At 41.6% G+C, this 23669-nt stretch overlaps 1 protein-coding gene across 32 annotated transcripts in view; it reads left to right on the forward strand.

Moving 5' to 3' along the window:
- The window catches only part of DLG2 (discs large MAGUK scaffold protein 2), a 1097443-nt gene that overhangs the window by 684490 nt on the left and 389284 nt on the right, over nucleotides 1–23669 (forward strand). For 5 of the 32 annotated variants that reach the window (XM_078390158.1, XM_078390171.1, XM_078390172.1 and 2 more), the window contains exon 1: nucleotides 8–1041. The exons of 26 other annotated variants lie outside the window; for them this stretch is intronic. In XM_078390158.1, the coding sequence (XP_078246284.1) occupies nucleotides 679–1041 (363 nt within the window). In that variant the 5' untranslated portion in view covers nucleotides 8–678. Of the gene's footprint in view, nucleotides 1–7; nucleotides 1042–21362; nucleotides 21502–23669 lie in introns of those variants that run through there. One more of the 32 variants, XM_072993521.2, reaches the window with a different exon arrangement.

Below are 23669 nucleotides of genomic sequence, written 5' to 3' on the forward strand. Positions count from 1 at the left end.
CAATGTAAACTGTTCTGTGCACTCCGCCTGAAAGCCAGTAAATGTAGTTGAATACATTTCTCTGTGTCCGAGCCTCGGTCTTTTTGCCCTGAGCTGCTCATCTCAGGAGTCCGGTGGTTCCATTTTAGCTGAGCTCAGATCTGAGGCTAATTCTGCCTCAGCAAAAAGAAGACTTAAGGGAGATCCTTCTTGGTAGCTCTTGCGTTTATTAACCTCAGTTTACTCTAGGTGAGCGACCCTTGTTTCCAGAGAGAAGAATTCTGGCTGTTGAGAGTTTTCTGGCATGTCTACGGGGCTGGGAGGAAGGGCAGGGAAAATTCATTTTTCTGCTCCTTTTTGATTTTATTTTATTTTTGGTTTCTCCTGCGATTTTGCTTCCCTCCTCCTCCATTGCTGAACAGAGGGATGTATTGTAGCCGAGCCATGTAAACCCAGCTGTGCGGAGCATTGATTGCTTCTGCCTGGAGCGGGGATGCTGTCAAGTTGCTCGGCGAGTTGAGTCATCTATTGACAGAGAGCTACTCGCAAGCCGATGATGCTGTGCAGCTCCACTCCCCGAGATCCCACGATGCACTGCTGATTGCAGCTGTCAATGGTACTTGGAAAGCTTTCAGTGCAAGAGCGTGCATCGGCTGGGAAGAGCAGGGTGGGGGATAGAGAACTTGACAGCAGCTCAGCATGAACGCACACCTTCCACGGCAGCACGGCTGCTTCAGGGGGTCTGAGGGGATTGATCCGACCAGGGGGGTGCCTCTGCCTCCCAGGGATGCGCGCTGTGCATGTGGTTGGCAGCAGGACACCCAGGGGCCCTGGTGCCATCACCCGCACCAGCATCAACACCACTACCATCACCATCGTCAGCCGCCTTCTGCTCCTGGACCCCTAGGTCCGGTTCCGACACAACCCAGGAGTAAGTGTAGCACGCCGCGGGAGAAAAATGCACAGAAGAGTCCCCCGAAAACCTTAGCAAAGGCAAAGGAGGCCGGAGGGGGATGGTGGTCCGATTGCACCTGTCCACACAACTGGCACCACCCAGGACAGGTGAGTCTCTTTTTCTTAAGTCCTGGAGAGTTTTCTCAGGACTCTCAACAGTGAGGCAAAAAAAAGTTTGTAATTGCTTTAAAGATTTTAAAGTTCTTAAACAAAGCTTGAGTACTGCATTTATTTTAAAGGAAAGTGTACTGTCCATTTATAATACACACCAATGCAAATTATTGCCATTGGAGGAAACTTAGCATGTTGCCAAATGCCATCCCTTTTTGATATATTGCTTTGCTGGGTCATTGTTCGTTGGCAATGCCATCTTGGCAGGCATGCTGTGGCTTTATCCAATTAAAATGTTGGTGGAGCTTGCCTTTTGTTGTACTTCCCAAGTGACACCCCCCCTTAGTCGATAAAAAGATTTGTCAGGTGGGAGAAATGGGGAATAACTGAAATATATTTTGATGAATATTTTGTCAGGAATATCTGCAGAATCGGGGCTATTTCAGATATCAGGCAGACTTTTTTTTGGCATTTACCATGGGTCTACAGGTAAATAAAGTGTATATCATATACGCCTTGGGATTAAGTTTTAAATTATACTCTGTGCGCCATCACTGGGATTCAATTATGCCAAGAATAATTAGGGCAATGATATCTCAGCCACACACAAAAAAGAAAATCACAATGGTTGTCTTGCAGTGTAAAATGCAGGGAAATAACCAGAATTAGCTCCCCTTTGACACATAAATGCAATTCCATACGTAGTGTGTGTGTGTGTGTGTGTGTGTGTGTGGATGCGCACACTTTCCTTTCCACCAGTCACTTTAAATCTTGTTCAAAAGCTTCTGCTTGAATGCTTTCCCCCAAATCTCCCATGTGTTTATACCCGTATATGCCTGAGTTGATGTTTGGGAAGAAACAAGAATCTAATGAAGGATTAGGTTTGTATGTGATCATTTACAGCACATAAGTCTCCCATGCATTGTATGAGGGCCCCAAATAAATATATGCTTTCATTGCAGGATAATTTGGTTTTAATGTCTCATTGCTTTGTGATACCCCCAGGACATTTAAAAAAAAAAAACCAAGAACATGATAATATGATACAGCAAGTGTTGGCTCTATAATGTATAAGATCAAGTGTGATGTTTCAATAGGAAAATCTGCACTTTTGGGAGTTCTGATATTCCCCCCTTGAGGCTTTTTGTAGACTTCAACAAAAAAAAAGCTATACAACATCATTAGTTATGGGGAAATGAGGACTAGGGCTGCAAAAATTCAATGTCTGCTACCCAGTCCCCTTCTGTCTGCCAGTAGTGTAATATTTTGCAATCTAATGTGAGTTTGGGTTCAAGATTTCTAAACAGGAGCGAATTAAAATAATTTTTTTGTCTGAATGCATGTGGAAGTGTAAATTTATTTCTGTCTTATTTATGAAGAGGTGTAATTGGTCTAAAATTGAAAAAGAACACAGTTGAGTGATTTGCTTGCTTGTAGTTGTTATTTTGTTTTGTTTTTTGCTTTTAATGGAGTGGCCCTTTGACTGACTGATTGATTTGGCTTAACACCATTAATTTGTAGAGTAACAGTTAGAAAAAGCCTGTCCACCAAAAATTTAAAATCAATTTAGAATCTCAGCAGGGGATGGCCACTTTTAATAAACCTTTCAGCCACAACAGCACCAAAATTTTATGATTCTAGAGGTTTCCACTAGAGATGATTGGACAGTGTCATCAAAGCTACCAACATGACTTTGACCCAACTCCTGGAGGCAGTGGAAGACAGGAGGGCCTGGCGTGCTCTGGTCCATGGGGTCACAAAGAGTCAGTCACAACTAAATGACTAAACAACAGCAGAGGTTTCCAGTTTGGCAAATTGCAGCAATATTAGGTTTTTTCATTTTGAAGTATATTCTGCATGGAACATCATAGAAAAAAGGCAACTAAATCTATGGTCTTATGCCCAATAGTGGAATACAACTGAATAATAATTTACTGGCAGGTGGAATTATCTGGTCCTTGACCCCCGAGGGGGGTCACAAAAGCATTTCTGGGGGTGTTGCAGATCACTATATACGTATTGTAGCCCTTGTTAAATAATTTCTTCCTTAACCATTCCAAGCAGGATAGGAATGTGAGCGTGTATGTATGAGGCCATTTGGAGAAGAAAGAAAGCTCTCCTTTTCCGTTGAGAAGGGATGAACTTACCACATTAAAAATTTATTTTTATGCAAATGTGATGATGCAGGTTACTTAGCTATTATAAAGGGGCATGTGTGACTAAACAAACAAACAAAAAAGTTTGGGAACCACTGCCTTAGAAACTTTGAACTGCAGAGTTGGAAGGGACCCAAGGCATAATCAAGTTCAGCCCCTTTCCAGGAGGCAGAGTGGGGATTCAAACTCCCAACCTCTGGGTCGGAAGCCAGATGCCTAAGCTGCTCAGCTATCCAGCTCCTTAACCCCCACCCCATATATTCTAATTGCACTTTAGGGTGTTTGGGGACCTTCCGGAATAGATTTAGATGCAAGGGTGGAAAGACTGCAGGAAGCAAAATCCATTTGTATAAGGATGGGCCTGGCCTTGTGTATTTAACTCCAGATCAGAATGCATTTTGCTATTAGTTCTAATATGACCAAAATGCTTGTGGTCATCTGAAGTTTCTTTGGCCTTATATTTAAGAAACTCAATCGCCTGCTCGTTCATTTCAAGTGTGAAAATAGTAACAACATAAAATTTGTTACCAGGATGTGTTGCAGTGGTAAAGTTTGAAGGGCTGGTTGATGGGGTCTCTGTCAGTGCCTGTATCCTCGCCCACTTCAAAGAGAGCATCAAGTGCTGGCAGCTTTGTTGATTCATATCAAGAAGCCATCTCCATGAAGTCTTTTGTAGAGTTAATGAGTCTTAAATGCCCCTTGAAGATGAAGGCAATCCCTAAAGACTGATTTGGAATCCAGGTTCATATTCAACTGCCTTAATGTGTGGAGACTTATGGTTCTACCGTGTGTCTGTAAAGCCACTCTTGATTCTAAGCTGAACTGTGTATGAACTCTCCAAGGTGCTGAATATTAGGTCCCAAATAAGTTCAGCACTTTGGATACTTCCTTTAAGGTCCAGGTGAAAACCCAGAAGAGATTCACTGCTCAGTGGATATCAGAGCCACCAGCTTCCTCAGATACCAGTGCTGAGTAAGAGTTGCTACCTCTTTTTCTCTTCTAAATGGGAGGCACCTTTTCTTTAACACCTGTATGACAGGCAGGTGAGGTGTAACAGGCTCCAACTCATTCTGGCAATCACTGGGAATTTCTTTATCTTTGGAATCTGACCGGTGCAAATGGAGTAATTTACCAGAATATGCAACTTTACACATAATATGCAAAATTGCCAAAATACACACATTTCTTCGAATCCAAGAAGGAAAGGACCTGATTTAAAAAAAAAATCGATGTGAAAATGAGTGAAAATTATAGATTTTCCAGTCAAGTCTACATGGCTCGAAAATGAGTGCAGAAATAGATGAAATAAGTGGCTTGGGGCCTATTTTTCTGATGGGCTGTCTGTTTTGTTGTGAACCTGTCTAGATGTTAAGCTGTTTGAAAGAGATTCTCGTAGGATATCATCAGTTGCAGAGATCTGCTTTACAGGCATGTGGAACAAGGCTTTTTCCTGCACTGCTGACAGATTGTGGTCTGATCCTGCACTTGTGGCCTTTAAGAAAGTTGTAAAGGTGGCTCTTTTCAGTTCAGGTTTGTAAACGGCTTTATTATTAAAACGACTGGGTTATTTCTGTTGCTTTGAATGCTTGAATGGTATTTTTAGCTGCTACTTCAGGTGGAATAGAAAACAGCAGATAAAAACAAAATATCTCAAGAGAACCACATAATAAAGGATATTACTGTCCCCAAATCTGAGACGGAATGTTATAATCAAATGGGATGTAATAAAAATCTCTGCAGTAGAAATCTTGAAATTGTCAGCCAGGTGTCTCAATTGCTTTGCTACCTTTTGATGAGGGACAACATAAGCCTTTGAGTTGCACAGAGGTCTGGTTGGAAGCAGTAATAAGAAGATCCTTTAAACAAAGCTGTGCTGTTTGCCTTTCTTATGATGATGTGCCTTTGGCCATGTTGGTTGGTGAATTTATTCCAGTAAGTTTCCCGTGCTCTCACTTCAATGCATGTCACCAAACTCTGTCCCCACCCCATCCCATGGTTCAAACTTCTTTGCCATACTGTCTCCCAAGCAATGACTGAATGGTGATTTGTGTAAATCTCATTGCCTCGGTGGGCCTTTTGTTGGACTGTGAATTTCATCCAGGACATAGTTTGCAAAAGTTTACTCTTGCCCTTTCAGTTGTTCTTCCTGGTAAGTCATGTGAAGGCATGAGATGTATTATTAGACCATGTAAAAACATACAGGGGCTCCAGAAAATGCATGGTTTGTGTGCATTTGATAGAGCCCAACATTAAAACATTTAACATGCGAGCATGCTATTAACTTCCTCAGTCTCTACCCAAAGAGAAAGGAGAAAGCACAGTTTGATAGTATGACATACTGTATTTTAAAAAGTGGAATAATGCTGTCGGACAATGAGTTAATGAAAACTGTGGCCCTATAGGCTAGAAAATAACTATGGGATGTCCGTTCTGCTCCTGCCTTCTTCCCCTTGCTGAAATTTGGCATTACTTCAAGCACGTGTCAATAGAGATTGCGGGGGAAGTCGGGAAAAGAACAAGTACTGTAGTTTTAAGTTTTGAAGCCCTTGTAGAAATAGGGCAGGAGGGCAATGGAGGTGTTTCAAGAATTTGATCTGAACACTCCAATAGAAAACAGATAAGTGTTTAGATCAAGCCTAAGTAACTAAACTTCATTCTTAATTCCAATTTGGGTCGACCCATTGGGTGAATGGGACTTACGTAAGTGTTCACTTTCCAAAGTCCCATTGATTCACTGGGTCTACTCTATGTGGAACTAACAATTGGGTTTTGTCTAATCTTTACTTGTTATTCTCTTTTTTCTTTTAGTATATACAGTTTATCACATTTACTCCAAGGAGTTTGGGGTATTGTGCATACATGGCTCTGCTCCTTTGTATTTTGTGGGGGCGCTCACCACTTTGGTCCATGTGCTTGCAGTGTCAAGATTAGACTACTGTAATGTGCTCTGCATGGGCCTTTGAGACTGACATGGAAACTTCAGATGGTACAAAATGAGGTGGCCAGACTTCTTACAGGGGTAAAAAGGTACCAACATATTCCCCCCCCCACCGCTGGCTGCCTTGCATTGGCTGCCCATTCGTTTCCGTGTTGATTTAGAAGTTCTTACGATTACATATAAAGCCCTACATGTTTAGGACCTCGATATCTGGCAGAGCACCTTCTCCCACCCACTCATTCCAGCCAGGCTGGGCCGATAAGGGGCCTAATGCTGAGGGAGTTCCAGAAGGAAAGAACGAAGAATTGGGCCTTCTCGGCAGTGGCCCTTCACCTCTGGAACAACATGCCCATGGAAATCTGCCTGGCTCCCTCTCCGGGTGACTTCAGAAGCAAACTCAAGACCTGGCTGTTTAGGCAGGCTTTCCCTCATGCTGTATCTTAAATTTCACATCTTACGATCTTGGAATTATAATGTATGTTTATTGGTTTAACTGTTTTTAAATTTGTAATGCCACTCAGAGTAGACCTTTGGTCTAGGTGGGCGGGGTAGAAATCCAATAAAATAAATAAAAATAAATTTTGTCCACACACCTTCTCTGTGAAGTAGGTTAACCTGAGAAATAGCAGCTAACTCACCTAATGTACTTCATCACCTAGTGAAGATCTGAATCAAGGTATTTACCTTCGTCAGCCATTTTAACCACTGCACCATGTAGACTTACTTGACAATGCTTTCTTCCTATTTTGCACACGGGTGGAGATCTCTGACCCAGATCTCTCTCCTCTTTCTCCTCCTCCTCCTTTTCTGGCAAACCCTCACCCTTATGCTTTGCGCAGCCATCAGCAAACCCAGACCGTCCCCTCCCATGCATGCACAGAAAAGCGTTTGGCTGATCTAGCAAGATCCTCCCTCTTGTGCTGTTCCGTTGCTACTCTGTCTTCGAATATCATGTTTCTGCTTGCTGTATGCTCGGATGATGTGTAATTAAATAAGACAGAAAGGATGGCTGAGAAATAGCCATTAAAATCATCTCTACGCAGTGCATGAAAGCCCTTGTGCTGGAGCTGCTGGAAATGGCTGAGCCTTTAAAAAAAGGAGATAATGCATTAGTCCCAGGAATTCCTTCCTCTCCCTTCCTAATAAACTTCATTAATTTTGGCTCTGATAGGGGGCTGCTTAGTCATAAATACATTACTGGTGCTCATAGTTAATTTCATGGAGATTCAGCTATCCAGGAGAGAGGTCGTGATCTTTTGCCACTGAAGTCAGTAGCTATTTTGCCACTGATTTCAGGAGGACATGGATCGCCTGTTTACTTGCCTTGACAATATGTGTTTCTTTGATTCCTCTAGGTCAAGGCTTCAGCAGCTGAGATTGCCATGGTGTTTTTTGGGGTGGGGGTGGGTGGGGAGATAGTCCACCTAGCTCTTGTGACACAGAGTCTAAGGCCAATATGACAAATATGTGAACACCAAATATGATACCAATGCATATAGAGTGTGATTTTAATCAGCATCTAAGGGTAAGAGTCTGATATACAGTCCAGGTATTTTCCTCCCTTATATTTTCTAGATCTGCATGAAGACTAGCACTCTTGTACTTACTTCCTTTTCTGGTCAGCTTCATTTTAGCTAGAATGGAAGAAGGCCTGCAAGAATGAATCCTACTGAGCAGTCCATATATGTGTGATAAGCAATAAATCTCCCTTGGACTACTTCTCGGATTACTATTTTTCTATCCCACCTTTCCAATAAGAAATACTGCTGAAGATGGCTTACAAACTGTGCAGTCTTTATAATGTCACTCCTATTCAGGTTGCTATGCCAGTAAATACCAAATAACTCTAATAAATTGATATAGCTAGCTAGATAGGTACACATAGATTTAGATATAGATTGCATCTACAGTAAAGCTAGAAGTACAGAGTCTTGGCATGCTCACTCATTAGAGGCTAATGCCTGCTTTGTTCCAGACCCCTCATAACAAAAACTGGAATATTGTCCAACTCCCTGGAATTTGGAGGAGGATTCTTTTCTGGGGATCTCTGGTGTTCCTGGTGCTTTACCATCCAGGTTCCAGTCAAGCCCAAACATGCTTAGCTTCTGAAATTAGGCAAGAATTGCATGTGTTTTGGAATGGGCCATTTTTAACAACCTAAAACAGGCTCGAGCAGAGTGCGTATTAGATAGATGGAAGAAGGGCCATGCGCTTGCCCAAGCTTACAGGAAAAAAGCCAAGTGAGATTGGTCATTTTTAATTGAATTTATACCCCGCCCATCTAGTCAATTGACTACTCTGGGCGGTCATCATTGTGGCATACTTGGAATCACTGTCTTGCCAACTCTGGCTCCTTGGCATGATATCTCCCCATCACTATAACCATCTAGCTATAATTATATCCCACATTTCTTCTTATCAGCTCAATGCAGCTTTCATGGCTTTACAACAACCCTTTGAGGTGTTTAAGGCTGAGAGAGAATGACGGCCTCCGGGTCACCCAATGAGTTCTACGGTTCAGTGGAGACATGGAAACAATTGAGGAAAGATGGAAAGAACTGGGCATGTTTAGTCCTGGGAAAAGAAGACTGAGGGGAGATAGCACAGAATGTTTCAAATACTTAAAAAGGAGTCATACAGAGGAGGGTAGGATTTGTTCTCAATCATCCCAGAGTGCAGGACACATAACAATGGGCTCAAGCTACAGGAACCCAAATTTAGGCTGAATGTCAGGAAAAACCTCTTAACTATTAAAGAAGTACAACAGTGGAATCAATCACCTCAGGTAGTAATGAGCACTCCAACACTACAGGCATTAAAGAGAAAAGTGGACAATCCTATGTCAGATCTTCTTTAATTTGGTGTCCTACCTTGAGCAGGGGGTTGGACTTGATAGCTTTATAGGCCCCTTCCAACTCCATTATTCTATGATTCATGAATCTGGCTTCCTCACATCCCAGTCTGATATTCTGCTACACTGACTGTTTCAACATGGGCTACAGTTCTTTCTAACATTACAGTCTGGTTGATGACAGTTATGAAAAACACATTGAAGAGTTATTGATGTTTGTTTTAAGTACTTATAATAGTGTATTAGCATAAGTAACTTGTATGATGTTAAATCATTCCCTACCCTGACACAGATGAAAGATTCATTCAGGCCTCAGTCCTTCGAGTCCTTCTGTTGAAATCCATGTGCAAGTGTGTCTGTCTAAAATTCAGAGGTCAACACGGGCAGGCCTTCCTGCTCTCTCTCTTTTTCCCTACCACATCTTCTTTTCTGATATTTTTTGTATCCCTATTCAGTCATTAAAGGAGCATCAGGAAGCTCACAAACCTAGACAGCATCTTAAAAAGCTGAGACATCAAGTTGCCGACAAAGGTCCGCATAGTCAAAGCTATGGTTTTTCCAGTAGCAATGTATGGAAGTGAGAGCTGGACCATAAAGAAAACTGACTGCCGAAGAATTGATGCTTTTGAATTGTGGTGCTGGAGGAGGCTCTTGAGAATCCCATGGACTGCAAGGAGAACAAACCTATCCATTTTGAAGGAAATCAACCCTGAGTGCTCACTGGAAGGACAGATCATGAAGCTGAGGCTCCATCTCATGAGAAGAGAAGACTCCCTGGAAAAGACCTTGATGTTGGGAAAGTGTGAAGGAAAGAGGAGAATGGAACGACAGAGGACAAGATGGTTGGACAGAGTCATTGAAGCGACCAACATGAATTGGACCCAACTCCAGGAGGCAGTGGAAGACAGGAGGGCATGGCGTGCTCTGGTCCGTGGGGTCATGAAGAGTCGGACACAACTTAACGACTAAACAGCAACAAAATGAAGCTCACATGCATGGACTCAGGCAGGCTAGCCCCACCCCCTCTATCATCACGTGGAGCACAGAAACAAGAGAGGGAGAGGCTCCTATTTCTAGGTAGCCTTTCCATATTAGCTGGAATCCTGATTTTGAAGGGTTGTGGCTCACACGGAGAAGTCACCCAGTTACCCTTTCATGATTTGGGGTTCAATGTCACAATGATGGGGGAGTCTCTCTTCATGTGTGTGGGCTCCACATGCTTCCCTCAACCAATGAATACAGACCCTCCTTTTGTTTCTCTCAGTGATGGAGCGGGGTTCTGAGGGAGTGACAAATCATTCTTGCCACTGCCCGTAACTGTATTTCAAAAGAATTTTGGAATGGTGCTGAGGGCCACATAAAATAAGGCTGGGCCACAAAATTGCCCTACTTGGGTGAGGGATGCTGTGGAAGACTATGGATATAATGCTTATGTAGATCTTGCCAGAATTCCAAAAAAATGACTCTTTGAAATAAAGGTAGAAAAACGCAAGCTTGAATTGGGCCTGGAGGGGCCGCAGGAACCACAGACTAGAATGAAATCCTATTATCTTATTTGTTTCTCTCCTTAGTACTTCTGGCGTGACTAATGTCCCAAAATGGCCATCTAGATAGACCATTCTGCCAAACACTTTTAGGGCACATTAGAGATTCAGTAAGTTTATATGCCCTGCTCTCTGGTGGCACGTCCTCCTTTCAGAAGGGCAGTGGCTGATGTGGTGATATCTAAGCCTAATTTCCTGAGGCGTCCCACTTCTTAACTGACTGTGAGTTGTCATGACCATCAGTAAATAATCCCTTGCCTGTAGAAAGGAAAATATCAGGCAGGAGGGTTCAAGCATAAACTCCTTCTCATGCTAGATTTCTGAGTGGAAGGGATGTCTCTCTCTCTCTCTGTGTGTGTATCTATTTATGTGTCTGTCTATAGAGATGATTTTTGTCTTTTCTGTCCCTCATCTGCAGAGGTCTACATACAGGTTAACCATAGTGAAAATAACCGCAATGTAAACTGTGGTCAGTTTCTTTTCACACAGATTCTGAGGCATCGGATGTTTTTGCCTGAGGATGGTGATATTTGGAGGTTTTTCCAATTGTCGGGCTTGAATTTCTGGCCACCCAGTATCTTAATCTGACATCAAATAGGATATTCCTTCTAAGAACCACTATTTAAATGCTAATAATATTTAGATTCTTTCAGGATTCTATGCTTTGAGGAAAGATTGAAGGAACTGGGCATGTTTAGCCTTAAGAAAAGAAGACAGAGGGGTGATAGGACAGCACTTTTCAAATACTTGAAAGGCAGTCATACAGAGGAGGGGCAGGATCTGTTCTTGATCATCCTGGAGTGTGGCATGTGTTATAATGTGCTAAATTTATAGGAAGCCAGAGTTCAGCTGAATATTAGGAAAAACCTCAGAACTATTAGAGCAAAACCATGAAACCAATTATCTCAGAAGGTAGCGAGTGCTCCACTGCTGGAGGCATTCAAGAGGAAATTGGACAGCCATCTGTCAGATCTACTTTGATTTGGATCCGTGCACTGAGCAGGGGTTTGGACCTCATGGCCTTATAGGCCCCTTCCAACTCCATTATAGAATGATTTGATTATTCTACCCATGAAACATGTCCTATGGCACTGGAAATCCTGCAAGGCAGTGGCTGAAACCTTGGTGGAGTAGGTACCGTGGAGAAGGCTGGTGATGTCATGAACCATAGCAATTTTGGAGAAATCAAACTCTGATTTCCACCCTGCAATGATTTTGAGGCTGTAGTGGGATCCCTTTCATTGTGGGGAAGCCACAAGATGGATGAAGGAGTCTTGGGTTTCCCAAAAATGCTACTGGCAAAAAAGTCATCCTGGCAGCGGTGATTTCTGAAAATTAAAGAATGCTCTCTTCTTCCCTCCACACCCCATGGGCTTCGACAGCTTCCCCACAATGAAAGGAATTCTAGTAGGGGTTCCCAAGCTTGGGTGTCCAGATGTTGCTGTAAGCCACCCAGAGACCTTCGGGTAGTGTGGGCAGCATATAAGTTAAATAAATAAATAAAATAAATATATAAAACTCCCAGAAGGCTTTACCACCAGTTGTGCTGCCCAGGTTTTCTGAGCATTGTAGACCAAAAACATTTGGATACGCAAGGTTGGGAACAATTGCGCTAAAGTTTAGGATAGGAATTGGAAATGTTTTATTTCTGAAAATAATATAGGCTGCTGATGCCATCAGCTTGATGTGTTGTAACTTTGTTATCATCACCACTATCACCTTCATTATTGTTATCATTATTATCAATGAAACATCATTTAGGAAATGAACAGTTGATTTCCCCCTAAGGCGAGAGTGGGAAATCTAGCTCTCTAGATGTTGTGGGACTGCAGTTCCCACAATGCTTCGCCATTGGCTATATTGGCTGGGGCTGATGGGAACAACAGTCCAGCAGCATTCAGAGAATGGGCAATGTGCAGGCCAATGTTTGAAAACAATATAAGGGTTATTGTGCATTTCTGAGGTCGCCACTGGATGGAGCAAAGAGCTGGGATGTATTAATGGATCTGGCGTGCTGATCTCTCGTATTAAATTCGGCATTCACCCATCATGATGCAAAGTGGGGAAAGAGAAAGAAAAACTGGGGAAGATAAAGGTGAATGTGGTCTTTATCTTCTTTGCCTTTCCTGCTGCAAAAATCATCATCATCATCATCTTAGAACTGCAGGGGACCCTATTGAGGCCAGCTCTTATCAAGGAAGGACAGTGGGGAATCAAACTCCTAACCTCTGTCAGACCTAACCCACTAGGATATCAAGCAGTTCCTCTTAAGACCTTTAGCTGTGGCACCACTAATTTTGAATCCAAGGGAGAGGAAGGACTGGGGCAGAGAGAACAGATGGACACATTGAAGAGAAGAGCAGATTCCCTGCGCACGCTGCTGTGCCAGCGTAGGTGCCAAAGGGTAACACAATAATTGTGTTATTTTGAATGTGAACCAATGTGCATCTTGAAGTGTAACTTCCTGTTCCCTCTCTTCCTGCCTTCTATTCCTCCACGACCTTCTCGCTTTTTTATTTGACATCACACTTGGCGTACATTTCTCCGATCTCAGTGACTAGGTTTGTTGTCAGTAGATTCAAATTCCTGAGATATCAAAGCCCGAAAGCAGAAACCAAGTGCCGAGACTTTGTGTAACAATTGTAAAATAAGGTGTGGGTGTGCATTTGTGGGAGGGTCAGACAGCCAGAGTAGCATTACTCTAATACCTCCTAAAAATACTGAACATCACAGACATAAAATGTTCCTTAACACTGGACTTTGAAGCCTTGGGGTTCATATCACTCTACTCTTACACAAGTTAGTCTTGCTGTACATTTTCTTCTTCAGCCCAATTCAAACACTTGTTTGGATATTTAAAAACCTGGAATGGAATGGCATCCTTCAGTCTCAAGAGACTATGGGAACATGCTCTGTGTGAAAGACTTGGAGAGTGTTCTCTCCAGAGCATGAAGCCTGGGTAAAGTATTATGGAGGATAGGCTGTTACCCAAGCAGCAAATCCCCCCTCTCCATGTTGCTGAAATAGTCCAATGGAAAGGCAAGAGCCAATACAACTGGTTCCAGCAACGTCGCAGGAGTTGGCAGAATGACACAAACTGCCTCCAGGACTCCAGCTCCGAAGTTTGCCTCGTCATTCAGGTTAACTCCTGAAGCCTTTTCCATGAGTGGATATAGCCACAAGGCAGTGGAGGTTTGAAATCAGAGTTTTCCTTCTCCTAGATGGGCTGCCTTCCAAGGCTGAAGGATGGAAGTCCAAGTCAATCTTGAGCTGGCCACTTGAACCCGTCAGGATCGAATTCAAGTTGTGAGCAAAGTCTTGACTGCAGTACTGCAGTTTAACCACTATCCTTGTCTCACAAACCACACTCTGGTGGGATTGTGACTCAATGTCTTCTTGGTATTGGTTTCCAGTTTATGGAAAGACATGTCCTCAGCTTTGTTTTCTTTCAGGTGGGCCATAAAAATATTTCTGCTTCTACCTACTTTGGAGTTTCAGTTTGAGCACTGTTCTGGTTTAATTTTGGACTACATTCTCAACTGGGTTTTTTTTTTTAGGCTGATGGTACCATGTCTTCTTTTCCAGCCCATTGAGCTTTTAGGTTCTTACAGATAATCCTGAATTGTTTATGGTTTAGGAAATGGATGTCGTTTTATTGCATTGCTTGGCTTTTGATTTATTTATTTCAGTTGCTGTCTGCTTTTAGAGTAGCTTTGGCATAATGTGTCCTTAAAAAGCTAATTTTGAAAGTCTCTGTGAACGACTTCTAGGTTGTAGGTTGGAACACAAAGCCACATCACTGGTCCCACTCGTTTATCTCAACTTCCATGGTGCCATCAGTTCCTTGAGTGCTGCTAACATCAAACAGCTGCTCGCTCTTCAGTAGAGGAAGCACTGAATGAGCTGATTGTTTAAAAAGAGTCTTCCTATACAGATTTTTGTCTATTCAGAGTTGATTAATGCTATTGTTCCTCTTCTCTGAATAGCAGCAGATAGCCTCTGAAGGAATGTTAACTCCTATTCATTTCCAGGCTGCTTGTTTAGATATCTCAGAGAGACAACAGTTGAAATAATTCAACAATGAAATAGTTTTGCAAGGTGAAAATAAGGGACTCTGCAGTTCTGTGAATCTCTCTGTGTCTTTCTTTCTTTCTTTTCCTTCCTTCCTTCCTTCCTTCCTTCCTTCCTTCCTTCCTTCCTTCCTTCCTTCTCTAGATTCTTTCTCCCTTTCCCATCTCTTTCTTTCTTTCTTTCTTTCTTTCTTTCTTTCTTTCTTTCTTTCTTTCTTTCTTTCTTTCTTTCTTTCTTTCTTTCTTTCTTCCCTAGGTTCTTTCTCCTTTCTGATCTTTTTCTTTCTTTCTTTCTTTCTTTCTTTCTTTCTTTCTTTCTTTCTTTCTTTCTTTCTTTCTTTCTTTCTTTCTTTCTTTCTTCCCTAGGTTCTTTCTCCTTTCCGATCTTTTTCTTTCTTTCTTTCTTTCTTTCTTTCTTTCTTTCTTTCTTTCTTTCTTTCTTTCTTTCTTTCTTTCTTTCTTTCTTTCTTTCTTTCTTTCTTTCTTTCTTTCTTTCTTTCTTTCTTCCCTAGGTTCTTTCTCCTTTCCGATCTTTTTCTTTCTTTCTTTCTTTCTTTCTTTCTTTCTTTCTTTCTTTCTTTCTTTCAATTGATCTTCCCTAGGTTCTCTCTCTCTCTCTCTCTCTCTGTCTCTATCTATCTATCTATTTATCTATCTATCTATTAGATTTATATACCATCCCATTAGTGTGAGGCACTATTCTGGGTAGTTCACAAAACAGATAAAATTCAACTGAAATGACAGCAAATCAAATAATAAAAGTAATAAAAGAATAATTTAAAGAAACAACATAGAGCCAAGACAGCACAAACTTTATCCCTAATAGGGTGGGCATGGCAAGTGGCAGATTCATGTGAGGTTGCTGCGAAAGGCTTCAAATCCAGATTTTTTTTTAATGAGTTAAGCACTCAAAAGTTTGGGCTAGAGTGGACAAGTCTGTCAGTTTTGGTTTGTCCCATTAAACACAAACAAACACAAACAGCCCTCCGGTTCTTTCCATTTGCAAATTCTGAATAGCTCTTTCAGAGAGAGAGAGAGAGAGAGAGAGAGAGAGAGAGAGAGAGAGAGAGAGAGAGAGAGAGAGAATATCTCATCACATCTTTAATCACCATTGCTGATGAAACCAGAACCAGAAATGTCTCAAAAACATTTGAAAACCTCCTCTTTTTGCCTTAGCTCTTTGGGGAATGAGTTATGGAGATACCAGATTTCTGTTTGGCAAGGCTTGTTCCAATTGCCTTGAGTAAACTGAAGGCTGTGTCCACACCATCCAGTCAGAGCATCCTGATAGCACTTTGTAATGAGTTGGTCTTTTGGCAACCTGGAATTCATAGTCTGGTGGGGCAAAGTACCCAGATGTCTTTCTAGAGAACTCTTGTGGTATGAACTACAGTGCTAGAGGTCCCTAGCAAAGAATTCTAAGCAGCTACCAAACTACAAATCCCAATATTCAGTAGGACTGCACTACGTCCTATGAGTGTCCATCAACATGTCCCATCATCTACAGCCCTGGAAAACTGAACCCTATAGCTTCTTTTTATGGAGAGAGTTCATCTCATATTTGGTCTTCCTGTTTTCCTGCTGTCCACAACGTTTCCCAGATTCTTGTCCTTTCCAGTGACTCTTGCCTTCGTATGATGTGTCCAAATTATGACAATCTTGGCTTTGTCATTTCTGCCTCCAGATATAGTTCAGACTTGATTTGCTCTAGGACCCACTTGTTCATCTTTCTTGCAGACCAGAGTATCTGAAAAGCTCTCCTCCAGCGCCTTATTCCAAACAAATCATTTTGAAACATCTCCACTGTGTACTGTAGCCATACTACCTGTCTTCTTGCATTCATGTGTTGTGATTTTGGAGCCACTAATTCCTTTGATTTCCCCAAAAGGCTTTTCTTAAGGGAGATCTGAATCCTTCAGGATGTGAGGGCCTTATAGATGACTTGAGCTGATCTGAAGTGGAAGGGAAAGGTTAGAGTTTACCATGTTCTACCAGGAGTTACTGTAAGGAGACACTCTACAGCATGCTGAACTTATTTCTACAGCCGGTGTAGGCACACAGTGTGATGTTCTGAGCCGACTTCTTAAATTGGCTGGCATTTATAATTATTGCTCTGCCATATGCCTTCCGTGATCTACTGTTGGTGATGAGCACACAGGCCAAATTTTGTCAGCTGGTGCTGTGGAGAACTGTCTCTTTGTTAGCTGGTTGGAATGAAACGGGTTGAGTATTGATTAATCATTTATTTTAAAATCTCTTTCTTGATTATGAGGGTATTTGGTCTAAACATCTAGCTGCTTTCCAAGAAAATGGTAGAACAAACCTGTCAATGACTACTATGTGCTATTGGCAAGATCAGAGAGAACAGCCCAGTGAATATTGGCTGAGAACGACAGCTTGACATTGTATTGAGATTGTGTCCTTTTTGTGAACTTCTTGCTTTTACAAGCCATCAAGTTGCCTCTGACTTATGGTGACCCTATGAATGAGTGACCTCCAGAAAGTCATGTCCTCAATAACCCTTCTTAGTCCTTCTTGTGAACTCAAACCTGTGGATTCCTTTAGGGAATCAAGCCATCTCGTATTTGATCTTCATCTTTTCCTGCTGCCTTCAATCTTTCCAAGCACTACGGTCTTTTTCCTGGGAATCTTGTCTTCTCATGATGTGCTCGGAGTAGGACAGCCTGTTTCAACATTTTTGCCTCTAGAGATAGTTCAGGCTTGATTTGCTCTAGGGGACCCCCTTGTTTTTCTTTCTGGCAATCCGGGCTATTCACAAAGCTCTCCTCCATGTTCCAAATGAATCGTTTGTCTGTTGTTTTTGTCAGCTTTCTTAACTGTACCACCACTGCGATACAAGGATATCTGCATGCAGGATCTGAAGGCCTTAGGAATGGACCTCAACAGATGGGAAACCCATCTGACCAGCCTGGAGGCAGGCGGTGCAGCATGGCATCTCCCAATTTGAAGAGACCCTTGTCCAGGAGGCCGAGGCAAAGAGGCAGTCCCGAAAGCAGCCAAATCAGGAGCTGGATAGGGGACAGATTGTATTTTTCTTCAGTGTGGAAGGGATGGTCACTCTCAAATTGGCCTTCTCAGCCACACTAGACGTTGTTCCAAGTCCTCTATTCAGAGCACGTTACCATAGTCTCTCGAGACTGAAGGATGCCTAATCTAATCTTAACTGTCCTATGTATAGTGATTGGATATACAAGAGTGTGAATGATCTTGGTCTTGGTATCCAGTGATACATCCATACACTTGCCTGTCCTTCCAAGCCTTAGTCTTCTTCTGATTTTTTTTGGCTATATCCTCCATTTTGACTCATGATTAAGACAAGGTATACAAAATCTTTAACATTTTCAGTTCCTTCTGGATGAGACATGGGAAATCTGACCATTTCACTTCCTCCCACATTGAGTTTTTTAAAACCTCACATTCTTGCCATCCAAATACAAAGTTTGCAAATGTTGATAAATCGTTACAAAGCAAGTTACAATGAAATTATCTCCTGCTTCTTCTTGTTGTTGTTGTTTTTCTCATACCAGAGGTTGGATATCGTTATAGCTGTTTTGACTTGAGAGGCAGCAGCCGTGAGCGATGAAATCGAACTGTATCCTAATCAATCTCTCAGATTCTTCAGCCAAGAAATTCTCTTCTTTCCTGCACTCATTTTCCCATTTCTTTTATATGAACGATCAGCTGTAACAATCTGTACTGTTCTACCGCATTTCAACTTTATACATGTACTTCACTACATTGGTCACCTTGTCAATACAAAACTTTTTAAGGATCTTGCAATAAACCCACATTTCAAATCTTTCTGTTTTTTTTTAAAAAGAGCCCTGTCCTAAAGTCCACAATTCTATGCCATACAATAGAACTGAGAATATATATCATTGTATGTTATGCCTTCTCCAAAACCAGTTTTAATCCCTTGTAGTGTTCTATACCCTTTGTCTTAAGGAAACTGGGGCAAGCCATCATTTTTCATTTTTTTGTTTGGCTGTTCAACAGTTATCCACTGTTCTTTCAGCCCGATTCTAAAGTACTTCTATTTGTCACTAAGGACCACACTTACATTTTGGATCTTCAACTGGATTTTTGGGTTCTTTGCTTCTTCCTGATTACCATGAATTTGCTTTTCAAGTTCATTTCTATATCATGCGCATTACGTGCAGTACTTCATTGACTTTACTGAGCAACTTTTGCAGACCATGTAAATCTAATAATACTGTATCATCTGTATATTAGTTAGTGTTGATGACCTCTCCGTTGACAATTATACCATCGTTGGACTCACTGCTATTCCCATAGAGGATGATAAAGCCCATGCCATATTAGTTTGGGTAGAAGAATTTCAATATGTTGGTTCAGGAAGGGCATTGGAAGGGCATTTGCATTTGTATTTTGTTTTACTTTTTAGAACCTATATATTTGGTGCCAATTCCTTTAAGTTGTGGATGTCCTATCTCAGTCGATAAATATATCTGAGACTTTGTTTGCATTTGGCTTCAAAGAGATATTTGGTTTTTTCTTTATTTCTTCAAGCATCTCCTGCTCTGGTGCTGGTGAAAAGAACCCAGGATGTACAATAGTGTTAATCACTTTTGTTATATATCTATATCTAAAAACATTTTTGTAAAGTTTGTGTTTGAAATATTCATTTAATAGAGATGGATAGATAGCCCCATCGAACCAGGGAGTGTTACAAATTCTTTTATGAGAATACTTGCCATTTATACTAGTAAAGTATAGCAGATGAATTATATACAGGAGTAACTTCAGCAACTTGGAAGGGAGGGAGGGAGGGAGGGAGGAAAGATCTATTCTGGAAATATATTCAGGGATAATGCAGAAGAAAAAGTCCTATACTTGATTACAGAAGCTCCTAAAGGTCGTTCCTACATGTGCAGATCTGTCCAGCCTTTAGGAACAAGCCATATAGACATACCTACACATAGATCTTTAAGGGACATGGCGGCGCTGTAGGTTAAACCGCAGAAGCCTCTGTGCTGCAGTGTCAGAAGACCAGGCATCGTGAGATTGAATCCACGCGATGGAGTGAGCTCCCGTCGCTTGTCCCAGCTCCTGCCAACCTAGCAGTTCGAAAGCATGTAAAAATGTGAGTAAATAAATAGGTACCACCACGTTGGGAAGGTCAAGGCATTCCGTGTCTAGTTGCGCTAGCCACGTGACCACAGAAACTGTCTATGGACAAAACGCTGGCTCTACGGCTTGGAAACGGGGATGAGCACCGCTCCCTAGAGTTGGACACGACTGGACTAAATGTCACGTGGAATCTTTTCCTTTACCTTACACATAGATCTAGAATTGCTGGATAGCTCAGTAGCTTAGACATGTGACTGAAAGCCAGAAATTGAGAGTTCAGTTCCCTACGGTGCCTCCTTGAGAGAGGCTGGCCTCGATGATCCATAAGGTCCCTTCAGTCACTGCAGTTCCAAGATGATGATGACAATGATGATTAAAGAAAGGAAGGATATCAAATCTCTGCCATATACCTGCCAATTACTCTCCATGTTCACCTGATTTTGTTCTTTGAACTGTGGTAGAGTCTGAGAGAGAAGGATGTTAATCTCATTGCAATGAATGACTAAACCATATGTCCATAAGCTGGTGGTTCATGATGAAACCAAAGCTTTGATTATAATTGTTCTGCATTCTCACTGCTCCACACTTATGATGTGAATGGATTCTGTGAGTTACCTAATCAGTAACAAGACTGAGTCTTGGAATATAGAAGGCCCCAAAGGACTACAGTTAAGAACGCTGGCAGTGTGAACTAAGGGTCACATTCCAGCCTTCTGGCAGTGGAAGCTGTTGACCTGTTCTTTGCTGAACTGCAGCACCACGGCAGATGATGAGTAGGAAGGCATCATGCAGCTCATTGGGATGCTAAAAGTATCCTGACTGTGTACGTACTTAAATATATTGCTTTTGGGAAACAACTCGCAGAATTTCCTGGATGGAAGGGTTACTAGGGATGGGACATTTCAGGAAATAATCACCCCAAAGAATTAGATTGTCCCAACTTGGCTTCTTAGTCTGAATAAGTCATCCAGAAATGTTGTTGTAATATACTGTCAAGTCACTTCCAACTCACGGTGACCCTATGAATGAGCGATCTTCAAAACGTCCTGTCCTCAACAGCCCTGCTCAGCTCTTGTGAATTCAAGCCCGTGGTTTCCTTCATGGAGTCAATCCATCTCGTATATGATCTTCCTCTTTTCCTGCCACCTTCAACTTTTCCTAGCATTATTGTCATTTTAAGACAATATTTCCTTCTCAGGGTGTGCCCGAAGTAGGGCAGCATCAGTTTCAGCATTTTTTGCCTTAAGAGAAAGTGTTCCAGGTCCCACTTGTTTGTTTTTCTGGCAGTCTAGGGTATCTACAAAGCTCTCCTCCAGACCACTTAAAATATCCAAAAATAGTCATACAGATTTCAAGAGTATGGGAAAATTGTCTTTCTGGACAACAACTCTTAGAATGCCCAGCTGACTTGGCCAGCAACCATGCCGTCTGAAGCCTTCACAAGCTGTGCAGGTTTTCTGTGCTGTGTTGTGCTTACCTTCTCCTGGACTTCCACCTTTTGGAACGTGATGATGCCTCTGACCTCAGATACATTACCAGATGTTCTGGCCCCTTCTTGTCTGGCTTGTTTATTGATCTGGATGTTGACTTCCAGCTAAACTGGACTATGGACTCCGCTCAGGCTTCCCTGTCTGATGGCTCAAATGAGCCTGGCAGGGAGACTCCATAAAGCAATGCTGATGCTAAAAAGCTGGACATCAGAGCACTATCTGGATGAGAGGCCATTAGGACACCCACGCAAGCTGCCCTGAGACTTCCAAAATGACAGCAGTCTAAAGCTAAAATGGTAAATATTTGTGGCAGGGGATATGATTTTAAGAGAGTTTGTCAATTGCCAATGCTGTGTAATCCCTTTCAGAAATGAGGAAATCAATTTTTGAGATTATAACTCCTCAGATCTGACAACCAGCATGGCTAGTGTTCAAGCCGGCTGTAGGATTCTGGAGATTGTGATCCTAGCTCAGGGTTTAGGTATGGTTGGGAGTTTGATTTCCTACTATGGCACTTTGAGAGGGGCTAGACCCTTCCAGTTCTGCAGTTGTAAGAGGAAAATAAATGCTTGTAATTTTGAAATGCTACAATTCCCATGGCCATGCTGGCTAGGGGATTCTGGGATTTGTGGTCCCCCCAAAGATAACATTTTCAAGCTATAGGGATTCCACTTTGCTGAAAGGAATAAACATGCTTTGAGGGAAAGCTTGGAAAACCAGCTTGACTTCATTCATCTGACCAAGAAAATAGTGGATCAAATCCTATTAGTATTCATAGTATTGGAGATCATGTACCATGTTAGCTCACCCTCAGTGTTGAAGCCAATGTTTAGAAAAACAACAGTGAGTAGGAGCTTCTTCTTAAATGGTGTATTGCTTCTTCTTCTTCTTCTTCTTCTTCTTCTTCTTCTTCTTCTTCTTCTTCTTCTTCTTCTACTACTACTACTACTACTACTACTACTACTACTACTACTACTTAAACAGATACTTAGGTTTTGGGTTAAAACTTATATCTATTATATAATACCAGTCAATGTTTTTATAATTTTGATTGACTCTGCCTGGTGTTTTTCTTCATCATCATCATAGTCGTTGTCATCATCATTATCATCATCATCATCATCATCACACAAACAGATTACAAAATTAGATATGATAGAGTGACAAAATTAGTGCACTGGTCATTATGCAAAAATATGACTTGCCAGCCTCCAAAAACCCATGGGAACATCAGGTAGAGAAGGTGTCAGAAAATGATGCTATCAAGATCTTGTTGGGTTTCTGGATCCAAATGGATAGACACCTTGAACACAACACACCAGTCATAGTAGTAATAGAACAAAGAAATCCTGGATCATTGACTTTGCCATTCCAGGGGATGACAGAGTTGAAAATAAGGAACTGGAAAAGCTAACAAAGTACAGAGACCTGGCCATCAAAACATCTTGCTTGTGGGTGAAACACACTTCAGTGGCCCCCATAGCCATCAGGGCTTTGGCACCAATATCAATAAATTTCACACAGTACTATAAGCAGCTGCAGATCTCAGAAATAACATCATCAGAGCTACAAAAAAAGGCAATATTAGGAACAGCATAAATACTGCGCCGATATTTAACATATGCTTAAGTTTTTCGTTAAAACTTGTATCTGTTATATAATACCAGTCAGTGTTTTTATAGGTTTGATTGACTGCGTCTGGTGTTTTTGAATAATAATAATAATAATAATAATAATAATAATAATAATAATAATAATAATAATAATAATAATAATAATGATGATGATGATGATGATGATGATGATGATGATGATGATGATGATGATGTGCCATCTAGTCAATTCTGACTTATGGTGACCCTTTTCGGGGTTTTCCAGATAGAGAACATTCAGAAGTGGTTTACCCTTCCTTTCCTCTAGGGGCGCTCTGGGGACTGTGCGGCTGCCATATTCACAGGCTGATTATAGGGGGTGGCCAAGAGTCTGGTGTGTATGTGTCTGTGAAAACACAATTTATACCACTATCTCCTTAATATTCTTATCTACCCCCACCTTATAGTAGCTCAATACTGTGACATTTGTTTTTTTGACAAGCTCATTAATCTTACATCCTTCAAAATATGCTGGTGTCAGATTTGTGTTTTAAGCCTTCCATGACAACATCTCTTGTTGCTTATCTTGGCTGTCAAAGCAGGGGTTTCAATCCTGCACATTTTTGCCAGTTTTGCAAATGTGCATATAACATTTCTACTAATGAAACTCCTAGGACTTATTTTAATTGGTCTGTATAGTCATTTTTGTACCATATGGCTTCTTTAGTGATGACTTTGAGTAAAGATTGTATTCTTTTTTTTATGCCAGAAGGCATAAAACAACCTCCGACTGACCTAAATTGAGAGTAAACCCCTTCTAGATGCATGTTGTGTTTTAATTACCCACATAGGGATTTTTCATTTCCTTGCTT

The sequence above is a fragment of the Pogona vitticeps genome, chromosome 3 (genome assembly GCF_051106095.1).
Source record: "Pogona vitticeps strain Pit_001003342236 chromosome 3, PviZW2.1, whole genome shotgun sequence".
In the NCBI taxonomy this organism is placed as follows: Eukaryota; Metazoa; Chordata; class Lepidosauria; order Squamata; family Agamidae; genus Pogona; species Pogona vitticeps.